The following is a 14,171-nucleotide window of genomic DNA, read 5'->3' on the forward strand; positions in this document are numbered from 1 at the left end:
GCTGAAGGGTTTGCAGCCCCTTAGGCCGAAAAACAATATGATCTATTTAGGTTTTGATTGAGGGTAGAAGGTGGCTGGCAAACCAAATGAAAAGACTAAGTTGTGCCACTCCCTGCACTCTGTTTAGGTGCATCCTGGTTGGAGCTAAGCCTCCACTGCCGCCTGGCGATGGGCGGGGCCTACAGAAGCTCCGCCCAGGCGAGCACTTCCGCGCGGTTGCCCTGGCAGCAGGCTGTGCGTGGGTGAAGCTCACAGTGGGCCCAGCTGGGCTGGCCGCTCTTCACCTCCTATGGTCACCCTGCTGCACGCTGGCAGACGCACACACACCCTTCACTGCTGCCCGCGCGCACGCAGTCTGACCTGCTCTGCCAGAAGGGTGATTCACTTGGGGCTAAGGCTAGGGACAGTCCCAGGCGACAGAGATCAGAAGCAAGGAGGCCCTCACAAGACCAGGGAAGCAAGTGCTCAGAGAGATCTGGCTCCTGATCCCCTCTAGGACTAAAAGGTAAAATTGGTGGCCCTACCCCCTTCCGTGAAATGACATCTGTACTTGCCCTTCTCCTCTCTAGATTTTTTTCAGAAAACAAAAACAAAACCTGAAGGCCCAGTAGAAAAGCCCACAGGTGTTAAATGTTGCCTGTGGGTGGGCTGAAACTAAATGCAGAGGTGATGATTGTTTTTAGCCAGCCTGTCCTGAAGGACTTGTCTAAATATTTTGCAAGAATTCGTTTGTTTCTTTTGATCCACCCTGACAAGGTGGAGAACTCTGTGTATCCTCATTTCAGAGAAGTCGTCACCGGACAGACTCTTAGAGTTAACCTGTCAAAGTATGTAGCCAGTGGGTGAAAATGACGCAAAGGAGGAACATCACAGTAGATTCCCCTCTGCTACACTCCTCTGTCAAGAGTAGCTTCATCCATTTCTCTAATGGACCACCCACACCTTGTGGAGAATTTGAAGACATAAAAATGTGCCTGGAGCCGGGCAGTGGTGGCTCATGCCTTTAATCCCAGCACTTGGGAGGCAGAAGCAGGCAGATTTCTGAGTTCGAGGCCAGCCTGGTCTACAGAGTGAGTTCCAGAACAGCCAGGGCTATACAGAGAAACCCTGTCTCGAAAAACAAAAAAACAAAAAACAAACAAACAAACAAACAAAAAATGTGCCTGGAAAGTCACCTGAATACACAAGAGAAAGGAAGAAGGGAAGGGTGGGATATAATTGAAGAATATTCAGATTCCACATAAAACAGTCAAGACAAGATCCTGTAATTATATCCCACTGTCTTTCAACTCATGCTAAACAGACTGGGGGCTGCTGAACCATCCTTAGAGCTGGATTGATTAAGTCATGATTGCCAGTTTTGTTGTTGTTGTTGGATGCTTTTATTTTAATAAATAGAATCAATGTCAAAGTGCCTGACAGTGAGGTCTCTGTCCTCACAAATTGATTTTGGTTCGTGTGAAGTGTTTATAAATATCTTGTGCTATTCCATACATGTGTGTATATATGTGGAGAATGACACTGCACCTGAAATGACTGTCGGCAGCCATGCTGCAAAGGCAGCTGGGTGACACTTAGGCAGACCCAAGCTTGAAAACTACATTGTGTGGTTTCCTAGTCTACCACATGCTAGAGATAGACTAAAAGGGAAGAGACAGGCTACAGCAAGGAAGTAGGGCATTAATTTCTCATCTTTGTAATGGCTGATATCTCAGTAGCAAAAGGTGAAGAAGAGGCCAGAAGATAGGACAGAGGGAAGGCTTGGCATTATGGATTCAATATCAGTCCTTGCTCTTCTTGACTCCATTTCAGCTTCCCTATAACTGCTTAAGACCTCATAACCCACCACAGACTTGGATCTGACATCTCTCCTGACATCTCAAAAACTGGATGGATATTGTCTTGTCTATCATCTCAGCATGCCAAAGGGCTGTCTACTGTGCCTGACCAATGTGGAGCCCACGATGAGCAGCCCATTTAAGATACAGGTATCTAGTCGTTCAAACCAGAGACCTGGGGATTTTCTTTTATGCTTCCTCTTCAGTTCTTTTAACTTTTAAGTACTGAGAAAAGTACTCATTAAATGCCTCATATAATTCAGGTTTTAGAGTGTGAAGAAATAGCAGTATTATAAATCTTATATGATAACCATATTCTAGTTGGAAAGATACACAAAGCACAAATTAAATACCTATTTATCCTATCCTCCCTCTTTCTCTCTCCCTCTCCCTCTCTCTCTTCTCTCTCTCTCTCTTTCTCCCTCTCTCCTTTATCTCTCTCTCTCTCTCCTCCCTCTCTCTCTCTCTCTCTCTCTCTCTCTCTCTCTCTCTCTCTCTCTCTCTCTCTGAGTCAGGGTTTCTCTGTACAGCACTGGCTATCCTGGGACCTGTGTAGACTAGGCTGTACATTTTATATGTGCTCACTTCATTATATAGACAAAATGTGAAAAGGACTGAAAATACATAATAGATTCAAGTTCTGGAAATGTATATTAGAATCTGTCTATACTTTACTTTGGATTGGATAAAAAGCCAAGGTTAATTAATAGACAAAGGTTTGGGAAGATGTGAAATCAAGCAAGTACAGCCTTATTGGTAGCCCCTGGGTAACATTTTAACATTTTAAAATAGTTTACCCTAAAATGTTAGGGGTCAAAAGCATGTGTGATTCAATCTGATCTACATTTTGGAAGGATTTCTTTCTTGTCAAAATACTGGGATAAATAGGGCTGTTGAAGTAGTGATGGACAAGAAAGAAGCCTGGCAGTAATTTGTCCAAGGGCTGTAGTGCACAATGATGTCAAGATATACAATATGAGCAGAGGCATCATGGGATTTGCTTATGTGTTTTGAGTGTGGGTTTCTATGAAGAAAAACAAAAAAAGAATAAAATGTAACTCAGGTTAGGTTTAACTTGAGTAAGTGGATGGTTGCTGCTCCCCTTATCAGAAATTAGAAGAAATGGAGATCAGGGGAATATCATCTATTCTGCAATGGTCATGTTACTTTTAAAAATTAATTTATTCCTTGGGAAATTTTGTATGTACACAGAATATATTTTGTCTATATCCACTTTCTATCTTCCCACTTCAGTTACTCTTGGATATTCCCTAGCATGCCCCCCTTCAAGTCATCTTTATTATTTAACCTTTTTAGTGTTCCACCTTGTCCAATAAGTGCAGCTAGTATATGCAGGAGAATGAGACCATCTGCTGAAGCATAGACAACCTATCAATGGTCACAAAGTGAAAGAGAAATGCTCCTCTCCCAGCACCTATCAGCTGCCCCTTTGCTATTACATACACTAGATACAGATGGATAATAGGTTTTTTTGTTTTTTGTTTTGTTTTGTTTTGTTTTCACTCTGGGGAGAGCTCATGGGAGCTGTGAAAAGCTGAGAGTGAAGAAATCAGAAGCTTAAACTAAGGATGAAGGTCAGGGCTTAGCACTAGTCACAGAGTTCCCAAGGATAAAAAAGAGTCCTTTGACCTATGGCGACATTCCACCAGTGAGAAGCCAAGTATAAAAAGGAGCACCAGCAAAGAATATAGCCGAGTTGGCAGTGGTGTAAGAAGAAACAGGCAGAGACACTCCACCTGCCTGTGGTACATGAAGAAGGAACAGGGCATCAGTGGTCCACTTCATTGCCCTAGAACATTGTGGGTGAAGGAACCAGCTTGTGGGGGAGGGTGGGAAGAATGTGCATACTTGCTGATTTTGTAGTAAAATAGAATATCTCCATTGCAGATGCTAACTGGAAAATGGAATATAGGGGCTGTTGTGGAAGCAGTAAGACATATGGCCAGTGGCCTGCTGCCAGGTTAAGACATACAGGGGGAGGATAGATAGATTTTTCTCCTGCAACCTTCAATATAAAGTGGGGGTGCAGTGAGACCCAGGGTACATACAGCACATGCCACCTGGACTGGCTGGTTTTGTGTGTCAACTTGACACAGGCTGGAGTTACCACAGAGAAGGGAGCTTTGGTTGGGGAAATGCTTCCATGAGATCCAGCTGTGGGGCATTTTCTCAATTAGTTATCAAGGGATTAGGGTCCCTTGTGGATGGTGCCATCCCTGGGCTGGAAGTCTTGGGTTCTACAAAAGAGCAGGCTGAGCAAGCCAGGGGAAGCAAGCCAGTAAGGAACATCCCTCCATGGCCTCTGCATCAGCTCCTGCTTCCTGACCTGCTTGAGTTCCAGTCCTGACTTCCTCTGGTGATGAACAGCAATGTGGAAGTAAGCTGAATAAACCCTTTCCTCCTCAACTTGCTTCATGGTCATGATGTTTGTGCAGGAATAGAAACACTGACTAAGACACCACCAATTGTCTTCATTTGAGTGTATGCTTTCTTCAACAGCCCCAGCAACATGGTACACTGCTTGGTAGCTTCAGCAGTGACGGCCTTTCCACATAGCTCTGATACAGCCTTCAGGACACTGACTGGCTAGCACATCCTAAGGTTATACAGTTGAGCAATTCAGTGCACCTGAAGACAGATGGTTCATTGTAGTGGGCCTTGTTTTGTTTACAGACTTAAGTTCTGTTCTAGGGGCAGAAAGAAAGCCCCATTCAAACTTTTTAGAGTTGTTTCCTCATCTGCTAATGAGAGGGTTTTTTTTTTTGTCCAGGAAAAAATACAAGCAAACTGAACATATTTATAAGCAGGACCTACTAGTTATCCAAATGATTATCTTTCTATAAAATTTTAAGTAAATTATATATTAGAGTACCCAATTTAGCATTGATACTATTTATGAAAATTGTTGTCTCTCCTTGACATAGCTACCTTAACCTCACTTTAGATGATGTAAGAGTCATCCCTCCTGCAGGGATCCTTGCAAGAGTCACCTGGTAGCAAAATGATCTGGGTGAGGTAAAATGAAACTCAGGTCACCACGGCTGAGCTAATGCTGGATCAAAAAGTATGGAGTCGGACACTAGGGCAGTTTATTTTAGATGTATTTAAATCCAGCACAATTTTGGAAACAAAAATTTCCTGGTAACAACAATTACCCCAATCCCATGTGCACAAGACAACTTAAGGTGTGACTACATCAAAACCCTTTGGCAAAGTACATATGACCTCTACTATGAAAATGGGTTCTATAGTTTAAGGGCTTATGATCTGTTGAGGTCTCTGACTGAGATAGCACAGAGGTCAGCAGGCTGTAAAGTACATGTGACATCTCCCCTAAGGATGAGTCCTGTTGACTAAGAAACAAAGCCAAAGGTAAGCTCTAGGGAGAGAAGAGTCTGGGATAAGAATTCTGGAGATCTAGGTAAGGTCTGGCCCTGTCGATGGCAAGGATCACTAGACCACTAGCCACATTCACTCCCAGCCTTCTGGATGGAAAGTGGGTATTTATTTCCTCATTTGAGAAAACTGGCATGATTAAAATTCCTTGTCTGTGAGCACTCATGCCTTCTCCAGCCTCCCACCATTGGTGCCACACACAGCCCAGTTTTCATGTTCTTAAGGACATGACTAAGTGATGTATATGCTTCAAAATAGGCTAAATACTGGCGTGGGCCACAGATGAGAACCAATATCCTTTGGTTGGCAATTCAGTTGTAAATGCTAAGGCAACTCAGAGAGGTTAAGTGTGACAATAGGAGAATGGACAAATAAACTAGAAAAATTGAAATATCTTAAATGTTACATCAATGGAATGTTTTTAAGTTATATATAATATTTTTCTGGAATCAGTTGCACTATAATATATATATATATACATATATGTATGCATATATTAAAATCTCTTTTTTGACCTTTAAAATGTTAAACTTAATATTTTAAATTATTTATTAATTGTAACTTAAATAAAAATAACAGTAGCAATTAACCTTTTCTTGCTTTCCCTTTTTACTCTATAGTTTTTGTCTTAGTCCAGAAGCCCTGTTAAGGAAGGAAGCGTCAAACATGGCTTTGGCAGACAAGAGACTTGAGAACTTACAGATCTACAGAGTTCTCCAGTGCGTTCGCAACAAAGACAAGAAGCAGATAGAGAAGCTGACCAAACTTGGATACCCTGAGCTAATTAACTTCACCGAACCCATTGATGGACTGAGTGCTCTCCACTTGGCCTCAGTTTCCAATGACACTGACATGGTTAGCTTTCTCCTCCAACTCGGGGCTCATCCTGATGTGCAAGACCGCATGGGCTGTACTCCAACCATGAGAGCTGCCGAGCTGGGCCATGAGTTGTCAATGGAGATTTTAGCCAAGGCCAAAGCTGATATGACAATAGTTGATAATGAAGGAAAAGGTAAAATCCCCGCACTCTGCCTCATTCGGCCAAGAGACATTCTGGCTCATTGTAGCCGGAAAGCCAGAAGGGAAGTTTTTGTTTATTTGTTTGTTTCCCAGCTTTCGAAGTAAATTAAGATCTTAAGTAAAAGATTTCAATTCCCATTGCTACACACACACACACACACACACACACACACACATATATACATATAATATATATATATATACATATATATATATGTATATATATATATATATATGGCCTCCTCATCATCTAAAACAGTTTAGGAATATCATAGGGAAACAAGTTTTGAAAGCCCGCTCATAAAAACACCTAGATTAATCTGCATTTGATGACTTCCTTCTTTCTCTCCTCTTCCCCCTCCTGCTGCTGCTGCTTTTAGTTTTTAATTTTTGAGACTGAGTCTCAGCTCAGTTTAGTCTTGAATTCTCTTGCAAGAAGCTTCCAGATCCCAGATAATGAGATTCCAGGTATGACCTCTGTCTGGCTTGGTAGATTCTTTCAAGTGAGGTCAGCTTTCAACTTTACACATGCAGACACTGTTATAATCATTTATGGTAAACTGTTTACAAAAAAAGCATTCCTTACATTTTAGAACACGGTAGTGTTAGACTTAGGGCTCTAGCTGAATTTTGTCTTGTCTGGTTCCAAGGTTAGTTTAAAAGCCTGAGAAAACTAAGGTAGATTTGCTAAAACTCCAACTTTTATAAGGTAAATTCTAATACATTTGAAAATATTGCTTGAGATATTACACATATTTGGCTTTTGAGAATTTTTGCACATATAATTCTGCTGACAAGCTATCAATCCCAAAATCGTGGTCTGGGGATTTTTGTCTGCATGAGTTCCATGTCAGAGTTGAGGCAGCCTCATGAAATAACAAAAGAATTACAAACAGGCTCAGTAAAAAGTGGTAGATGGAGTCAGTTGTCCCAGAGGATAGACACAACTGCAAAGTCACTGACATACACTGATGAAGTAAATCTCATTTTACGTCGTTAATATTTTCTGTCAGTAGGAAAACCCATTTTGTAACTCACTACCAACTTGCTATTTGATATAGAGCTTGCACTTGAACCACATAATAAATAAACCTAAGAAGCATTTAGAGGTCAAATACAGTTTAAAATTTAAGTATTGACAATGCAGCTTTTGAGCTTCATAGAATAGATGGGCATAGAGGCCCATGCCTGTAATCCCAACACCTGAAATGCAGAGGCAAAAAGATCATATCGGTTTGAGGCCAGCCTGGTCTAAATAGTGAACTTCAGTTCCGCCAGGGCTACAGAGTGAGAACAACCCACCATAAAGTTTCATAGAGTGCCATGAGGTGTCTTCCGTGAACTATGGAATCACTGAATCCATTAGCCAGCCATTGAATAAAGCAAAATGAGACATTCTCCTTTGTTCCTGCTGGGAGAAAGTCAAAATATTTTTAAATGCTTATTTGGCCATGAAGCAGTTTTTCCACATGGCATCAAATATACTTTAAGTTGTGTAGAATAAATTTTGAAAAACACTGTAATGAAGTTTATTTTCTTAAACTGAATGTTTATCTTCTTAAATTGGAACCAAGATAGGTCAAACAATATATCCAAAGGAAACATAAAAATCAAAAAATGTAAAGTTTTTTTTTAAAAAAATCAAAGAAAAATAAGAACAAGTTCAAGTAAATATTTGTATCAAATGCAACAGCCATATGAGTAATATTTATGCCAAATCACATTATTATTAAGCTAATAAAGGCCTGAGAAAAATGAAAATATGGGAAAAACAATGTAAGTCGCATGGGGAGAAACAAAATATGAAGTAAAATAAATGCAATGTGTTTTTCACACATAGCCCTGAAAGTTGACTCATTATTAACACAGGCCCCTGTCTTTTCCCTTGGAGGGAGCTCAATTTGGCTTGCACAGCCTCAGCTGGGGGCCAGCATTTTGCTTTTCCGGGATACTCTCTGACATTGACATCCTGTTTCCTGCCTGCCTGCCTGCTATTTCTACAAGACAAGAGAACATGGAATATCTAAATGGGTCATTAAAAGGATCTGACATATGCTATAGGCTTTGAGCTATAAGTTACAAAAGCCCTCATTACAAAATATGCACTTTATAAGCACCTTAGGGCTTTTGGAATAAATGTAGTCTGGTATTCCATTCAGAGTTTGATTTGGTGTGGTTCTCTGTTATGTTGTTTTGGTCAGCTCTAACTTCATTTTTAAATTTGATTCTTGGGATTATAATGCATTTACAGTATTTCTCCTCTTACGCTCCTCTCCCAAAACCCTCCCCTATATGCTTTTCCTACTCTGCTTCACATTCATGGCTTCTTTCTTCCTCAGGTGTTATTTCATGCATATATGTGTATGTATATGCATATGCATATGTATATATGCATATACATACATATATATATATATATATATATATATATATATATCCATTTGGATTCATATAATGTTACTTGCATGAGTGTTTTTAGGACTGACCATGTGGCATGGGACAGCCAATCAGTGTGCTTTTCCCTGGGGAGGGTCTCCTCTCCTGCCCTCAGCTGTCTCCAGTTGCCAGTAGTTTGTGTAAGGTTAAAGCCTGTGGACTTTGCCCCATCCTTTTTGGCATGTCCATTGGTGTCATCTTTGCTCAGCTTATGTTTGGACAGTCATGGAGAGACTTTATGGGCGTAGCTGTTGATATTACTAAGAGACTTAATTTCACAGCAAACTGCCTGACCCTCTGGCTCTTAGCAATTACCTCCTATATATAACCCTTTGATTTTCTGTTTTTAACTATGTCTTTGACTGACTCTCCATCAGGATATTCATTCTTCCCTCTCTCCTCAGCTCCCTTCTCACCCCCTCTCCCTCCACTCCTTCCTTCTTAATTCTCCTGTAGTTTGGGGATAAACCCAGATCCTTGAGTAGCTAGATAAGCTCTTTATCTTTAGCCCCATCTTTGTATTTTTAAATTTCTGAGTAAACCTATTTTAGTTGTGTCTTCTTATATGAAAGATACTTAGGGTTTTATTTCTTATATAACTTCATTTCTAATAGCCGCAATTTATGTGTCTCAGTGACCATAAATTAGGCCTCAAAACTGTAATTTTATTTTATATTATGAAATTATAACTTCCCAGCAATTTCACAGAACTGTTGTGAAATATATCTAATATGGAGATAGACACAAAAGTATCTCTCTTTGTGTTCCATGTGTTATTTATTTTATATTTTAGGTTTTTTTATTTTTCTAAAACTAAGTCTTTTAGTTTCCTCAAAGGCTAACGTGATAGCTTCCTATATCCTTGAGCCTGCTTTGTTGTCAGCATCTTCAGCTGTTTCCTCTGATTCTATTGTGAAAATCATGTTGATACAAGAACTTCCCACCACTCGGTTCTGTTGCCAGTTAGAATCACTAAGCTCTTGAGTGCATCCTTTTGTCCTCTTAATTAATATTGTTGTTTACTTTGTCTTTAAGTATGATTTCCAGCAGAAGATGGAAAAATACCATATGCTTATGTTATCTACTCTTCCCCTCTCCCTTCCAAATTTTTGTTACATAATTTCTACCTTATAATGAAATTATCTGTACCTAGAATTCCTCCAGCAATTTATCTTTGGTTCTGTGGTTGAAATTGCAGTGATTCGCATGCTGTGTTGACCTATTGTTAGACTCATATTTTATATGAAGTATTTTAGTCTGCTCAGTGGACTTCTCTTTCTAATTCCTGATGTGCTTAGTCTGCCATGTGTGTGTGTGCGTGTGCATGTGTGTGTGTGTGTGTGTGTGTGTGTGTGTTGACTTTGCATATGGTCAGCAGCTTGACTTGGTATAATTTTTTTCTGTTTTTTTTCACTGTGATATTATAAAGTTATAAAGTCACTTTTTAAAAGATCTTCTTGCTTGTAATATTGCCATGGATAGTCGTGGGAATAACTTGACTTTTCACATTAGAAAGGAATTGGGTTTTGGCGCATAAGACACCTTCTTCACCTGCTTTATCTACTATTGATTGTTCTTAAGCAAGTTTTCCTAAAGTGCAGGGTTCCCTTTTGATCTTTAGATTCAGTTTTTTCATTCACAAAATAGTCATTGTAGCTCTATGATTTTTCTGTTGTGTTTTCTCTTTTCTTATTAAACTATGTGTGGACTCATCTTTGTTTGGCTTTGAGTCATCTCTTATGATTTTGTAAGTTTCTGCCTTTGACCACAGTTGGGGCAGGCTCTGCTTTTCCTCTGGCTGGTTCCAATTTGACTTTCAATCTTTAATGTCTTCTCTTAGGTCCTGCTGGCTCAATCCCAGCATTTCTTTTTGTCTGTCTTCAGTCCCTTTTGGTATTTGTCTTAGATTTTCATTTGTGAATGAGTTATATTTATTCTTTGCTAATATAAAAAACAAGCCAAGCCAATCACTTTTTATTAATGTGGTCTTTTACCTGAATTTTTTTTTACTTGCCTTTTATGATCCATCTCCCTGTCTTTCTGGTGGTGTGTTTTTCATAGGTGACAGGTTTCTTTGGGGCTGTAGTTTATTTTTGAATGAGGCCACCTTGGGGCACAAGCTCTTTACAAAGTCAGTTTGGAGTTTAACTCTTATTTATCTACAACTTGCTTAGCATCACTTTGTTAAGGTTGTAACAGTATCTGGTATATAGTACATGTTTAGCACAGAGTATGTTGGTGTGTAGAGTATACTCTATGTCTGGGTATGCATATTTAGCATTTACCTCTTTGGGATGGAACAAAGTGATTTAGCAAAATGGCAGAACAGGGTTGGTTTTTCTTCTTACTGCTGTGAAATAGAGAGCCTACTCCCTATAAATGGGTTCAAATGGAACTCAGGATACCCGAGGCACTTTCAGGCACACACAGACCTAAAGACTTGAAAAGTCACATGGAGAATGAACCATAAGTTACCAAATCCCAGGGCCAACAAGGACTCCATATCAGAGCTCCAGTTCTCCCCTAGCACAAATCTTGTAAGATTTAGCATTAGCTGTTTTCTAACTCTGCCAACGACGTCTTATGCTCTTTTAAGTTCTCCATTCTTTTTCTTGTTAGATTCAAATATATGTAGATTTTTCTTTTTGAGATTTTAATCTAATTTAATTTAATTATGATGTTTCTTCCTTCCCCTTTCTTCCCTCACACCCTCCCATATTCTATTCCCCACTCTTTCATATTCATGACCTCTTTTTCATTAGTTATTAATATATGCATGTATACATTTATATATATCTATATATTCCTAAATATAGCCTCTTGTGTCTATATAATGTTACTTGTATGCATGTTTTCAGGGCTGGCCATTTGTTATTGGACAAGGAATTCTCATGGCAGAACTATTTTTCTGCAGGTGTTTTGTTTTACTGCATCTTGCCCACTAAGCGGCACTATCGATGTTCAATGATTGCCTTGGATCATGGTGCAGATGTCAACAATGTCACCTATGAAGGGAAGCCAGTGTTCCTCAAAGCTTGCGAGGAAGCACATGATGTGAAGGATATGTGCCTGACATTTTTGGAGAAAGGAGCCAATCCTAATGCTATCAACACAGTATGACTATCCCTGTGATTAATATTTCCTTATTCTACTATATTATACAGTCAAGTAGTAGTAGTAGTAGTAGTAGTAGTAGTAGTAGTAGTAGTAGTAGTAGTAGTAGTTGTTGTTGTTGTTGTTGTTGTTGCTGTTGTTGTTTTGCATTTTCTCATAATAAAATTGTGGTTCAACATGGTAGCACATGCCTTTAGTTCCAGTACTTAAGAGGCAGAAGCAGGCAGATCTCTGGGACCAGCCTGGTCTACACATACTAGGCCTTCCACACAAGTAAAACCCTGTCTCAAAAGGAAACAAATATGGAAAAAGGCATGCATGTTGGAGGCAGGGGTGGGGGACATATTAAATCTGTCCTGGTAGCTCGTAAGTTGTTCATCTCTACCCAAAGTGCTGAAGATGATACACTTTCATTCACATCAGTGCCATTCTATACTTTATTTGCTAATTGTGTTTGATAATCAGTCCTTGTTACCCATAGTGTCAATATGTCACCATAGCAAGTAGAAATGGGATCACTGCCATCTAACAAAATATACCTCCGTAGAACGAAAATTCTATTTCCACTCATCTATATACTGATATATATATTGATTTCTTTTCAGCTGGTTAATATAGGGTTCTCAGTTTTTGTAATTACCATTTCTAGACATTCAGAAATAGATTTTTTTTTTCTCATTAGAAAACAAATTCTGGCTACTTTTAGCCTGCTGCTCCTTTCCCTCCCTCTCTCTTTCATTTTATACTCTGCTTTCTCCATGGCTGTCTGCTTTGTTTGCATGACATTCCTATAGGAGAAAGCAGAGCAGCCTAGACTCCGACTTTAAAATTCTATTTCAGTCGGTCACAAACAGTGTGGGCCGAGTGCCTCCTCTTTTTAAAGAGAAAGAACAGAAGTGCAGGCCTTTAAACTCCATAGCACACAGCTAAGATCCAGTGAACTCAGTCCACATTTGTGTTGACTGTGGTTCATGCATAAACGTGTAAACAGCATTTGATCCATCTTGCTTGCAGTCCACAGGGCGCACGGCTTTGATGGAATCGTCAAGGGAAGGGGTGCTGGAAATAGTCCGAGGCATACTGGAGAGAGGAGGCGAAGTGAACGCCTTTGACAACGACAGACACCACGCCGCTCACTTTGCTGCCAAAGGAGGCTTTTTTGATGTAATAATTGCTCTTTGCTTTAAGTTTGACTGGTAAAGCCTTCTTTTTCTTTCTTTGTTTCTTTTTCTCATGCAAGTTAAACTAAGGCAAGTATTTTTCTAAGTTACCTACGATGTTTTTGATCTTCCCAAATATAAAACTTTTTATCTCTGACCATATATCCTGGCTCTTTACCGGTTTTATATATTTACTGAATTTTCTATATATTTGCTAACTTATTAACTGACTATGACCAATAATATTTTTCTGTGTAGTTGACTGAGACACTTAAAAATCTTGCTATCAAGGACTATGCTATGTAATGCCTCTGATAGCTCCTGAAATCTTCAGTCTCCTGTAATCTGCTCATGAGGAGGACAGGGCCACTACATTCTTGTCTCCCTGTTGTGAACCTAATTATACCCCTTAACCTTAAAGTCTAAGCATTCTGACACTTTAACAACATAGCTCACAGATACTATGGCGCTGCAGGAACTGTGCAAGAATCAACACTCTCTTAGGTTGTAAAATTGTGCATCTCACCTAAAGATTCTTTACTCAATTTTCTGTGCTTTGACACACAGCCTTTGTTTGTGTCATGGTGTCTTTCCAGTATGATAAAGATATATCTAACAGAATCTGGGATGAGTAAAGAAATTGCTTCTCTGATTGTATTTGCCATGATCTGATCTGTCTGAAGTTACCTGTCACCAAGTGACAATGCCTGGCTGTTTCTGTCATCTGTATCAAGGCTGATTGTTGGAACCTTTGGTGATGATGACAACCTTCTGTACCTCAGGAGTACATGACCTTTGAGTACTTTAAATGTGGGCCAAGAAGACTAAAGACTTGGACTTAAAAAACTTCATTTCAGTTTGAAATTTCAACAACCACAGGTGGAAGTAGACAGAACAGAGAGCACAGGTCTAGCTATCAATCTTACAGTAAATGAGCATTCCTATTTTTCTCTTTTTATTTTGCAGATTCTGAAGCTCCTCTTTGCCTACAATGGAGACATGGGGTTGATTGGCATGGATGGGAACACACCACTGCACTTTGCTGCTATGGGTGGTTTTGCAGATTGCTGTAAATATATAGCCCAGCGAGGTAAGATTGTCTGGTAGTTTTCTGTGTAACATGTTTGTGCTTTACCCATGCCATAAATCATTAGAAAACTCAGGCTTGTCACTTATCATCTACTTA

The 14,171-nt window shown here is 39.7% G+C and overlaps 1 protein-coding gene across 3 annotated transcripts in view; it reads left to right on the forward strand.

Moving 5' to 3' along the window:
- Positions 1-219: 219 nt before the first annotated feature.
- Ankef1 (ankyrin repeat and EF-hand domain containing 1) overlaps positions 220-14,171 on the forward strand; it is a 29,547-nt gene continuing 15,595 nt past the window's right edge. For 2 of the 3 annotated variants that reach the window (XR_004118887.1, XM_031372038.1), the window contains exons 1-6: positions 220-505; positions 1,813-1,988; positions 5,876-6,267; positions 11,626-11,825; positions 12,840-12,989; positions 13,952-14,075. Coding sequence is in view for 1 of the 3 variants with exons in the window: in XM_031372038.1 (XP_031227898.1) it covers positions 5,922-6,267; positions 11,626-11,825; positions 12,840-12,989; positions 13,952-14,075 (820 nt within the window). In the remaining 2 variants the exon portion in view is untranslated. Of the gene's footprint in view, positions 506-1,812; positions 1,989-5,875; positions 6,268-11,625; positions 11,840-12,839; positions 12,990-13,951; positions 14,076-14,171 lie in introns of all 3 variants that reach the window. The other variant, XR_004118888.1, reaches the window with a different exon arrangement.

Source organism: Mastomys coucha, unplaced genomic scaffold (genome assembly GCF_008632895.1).
Source record: "Mastomys coucha isolate ucsf_1 unplaced genomic scaffold, UCSF_Mcou_1 pScaffold15, whole genome shotgun sequence".
Classification (NCBI taxonomy): Eukaryota; Metazoa; Chordata; class Mammalia; order Rodentia; family Muridae; genus Mastomys; species Mastomys coucha.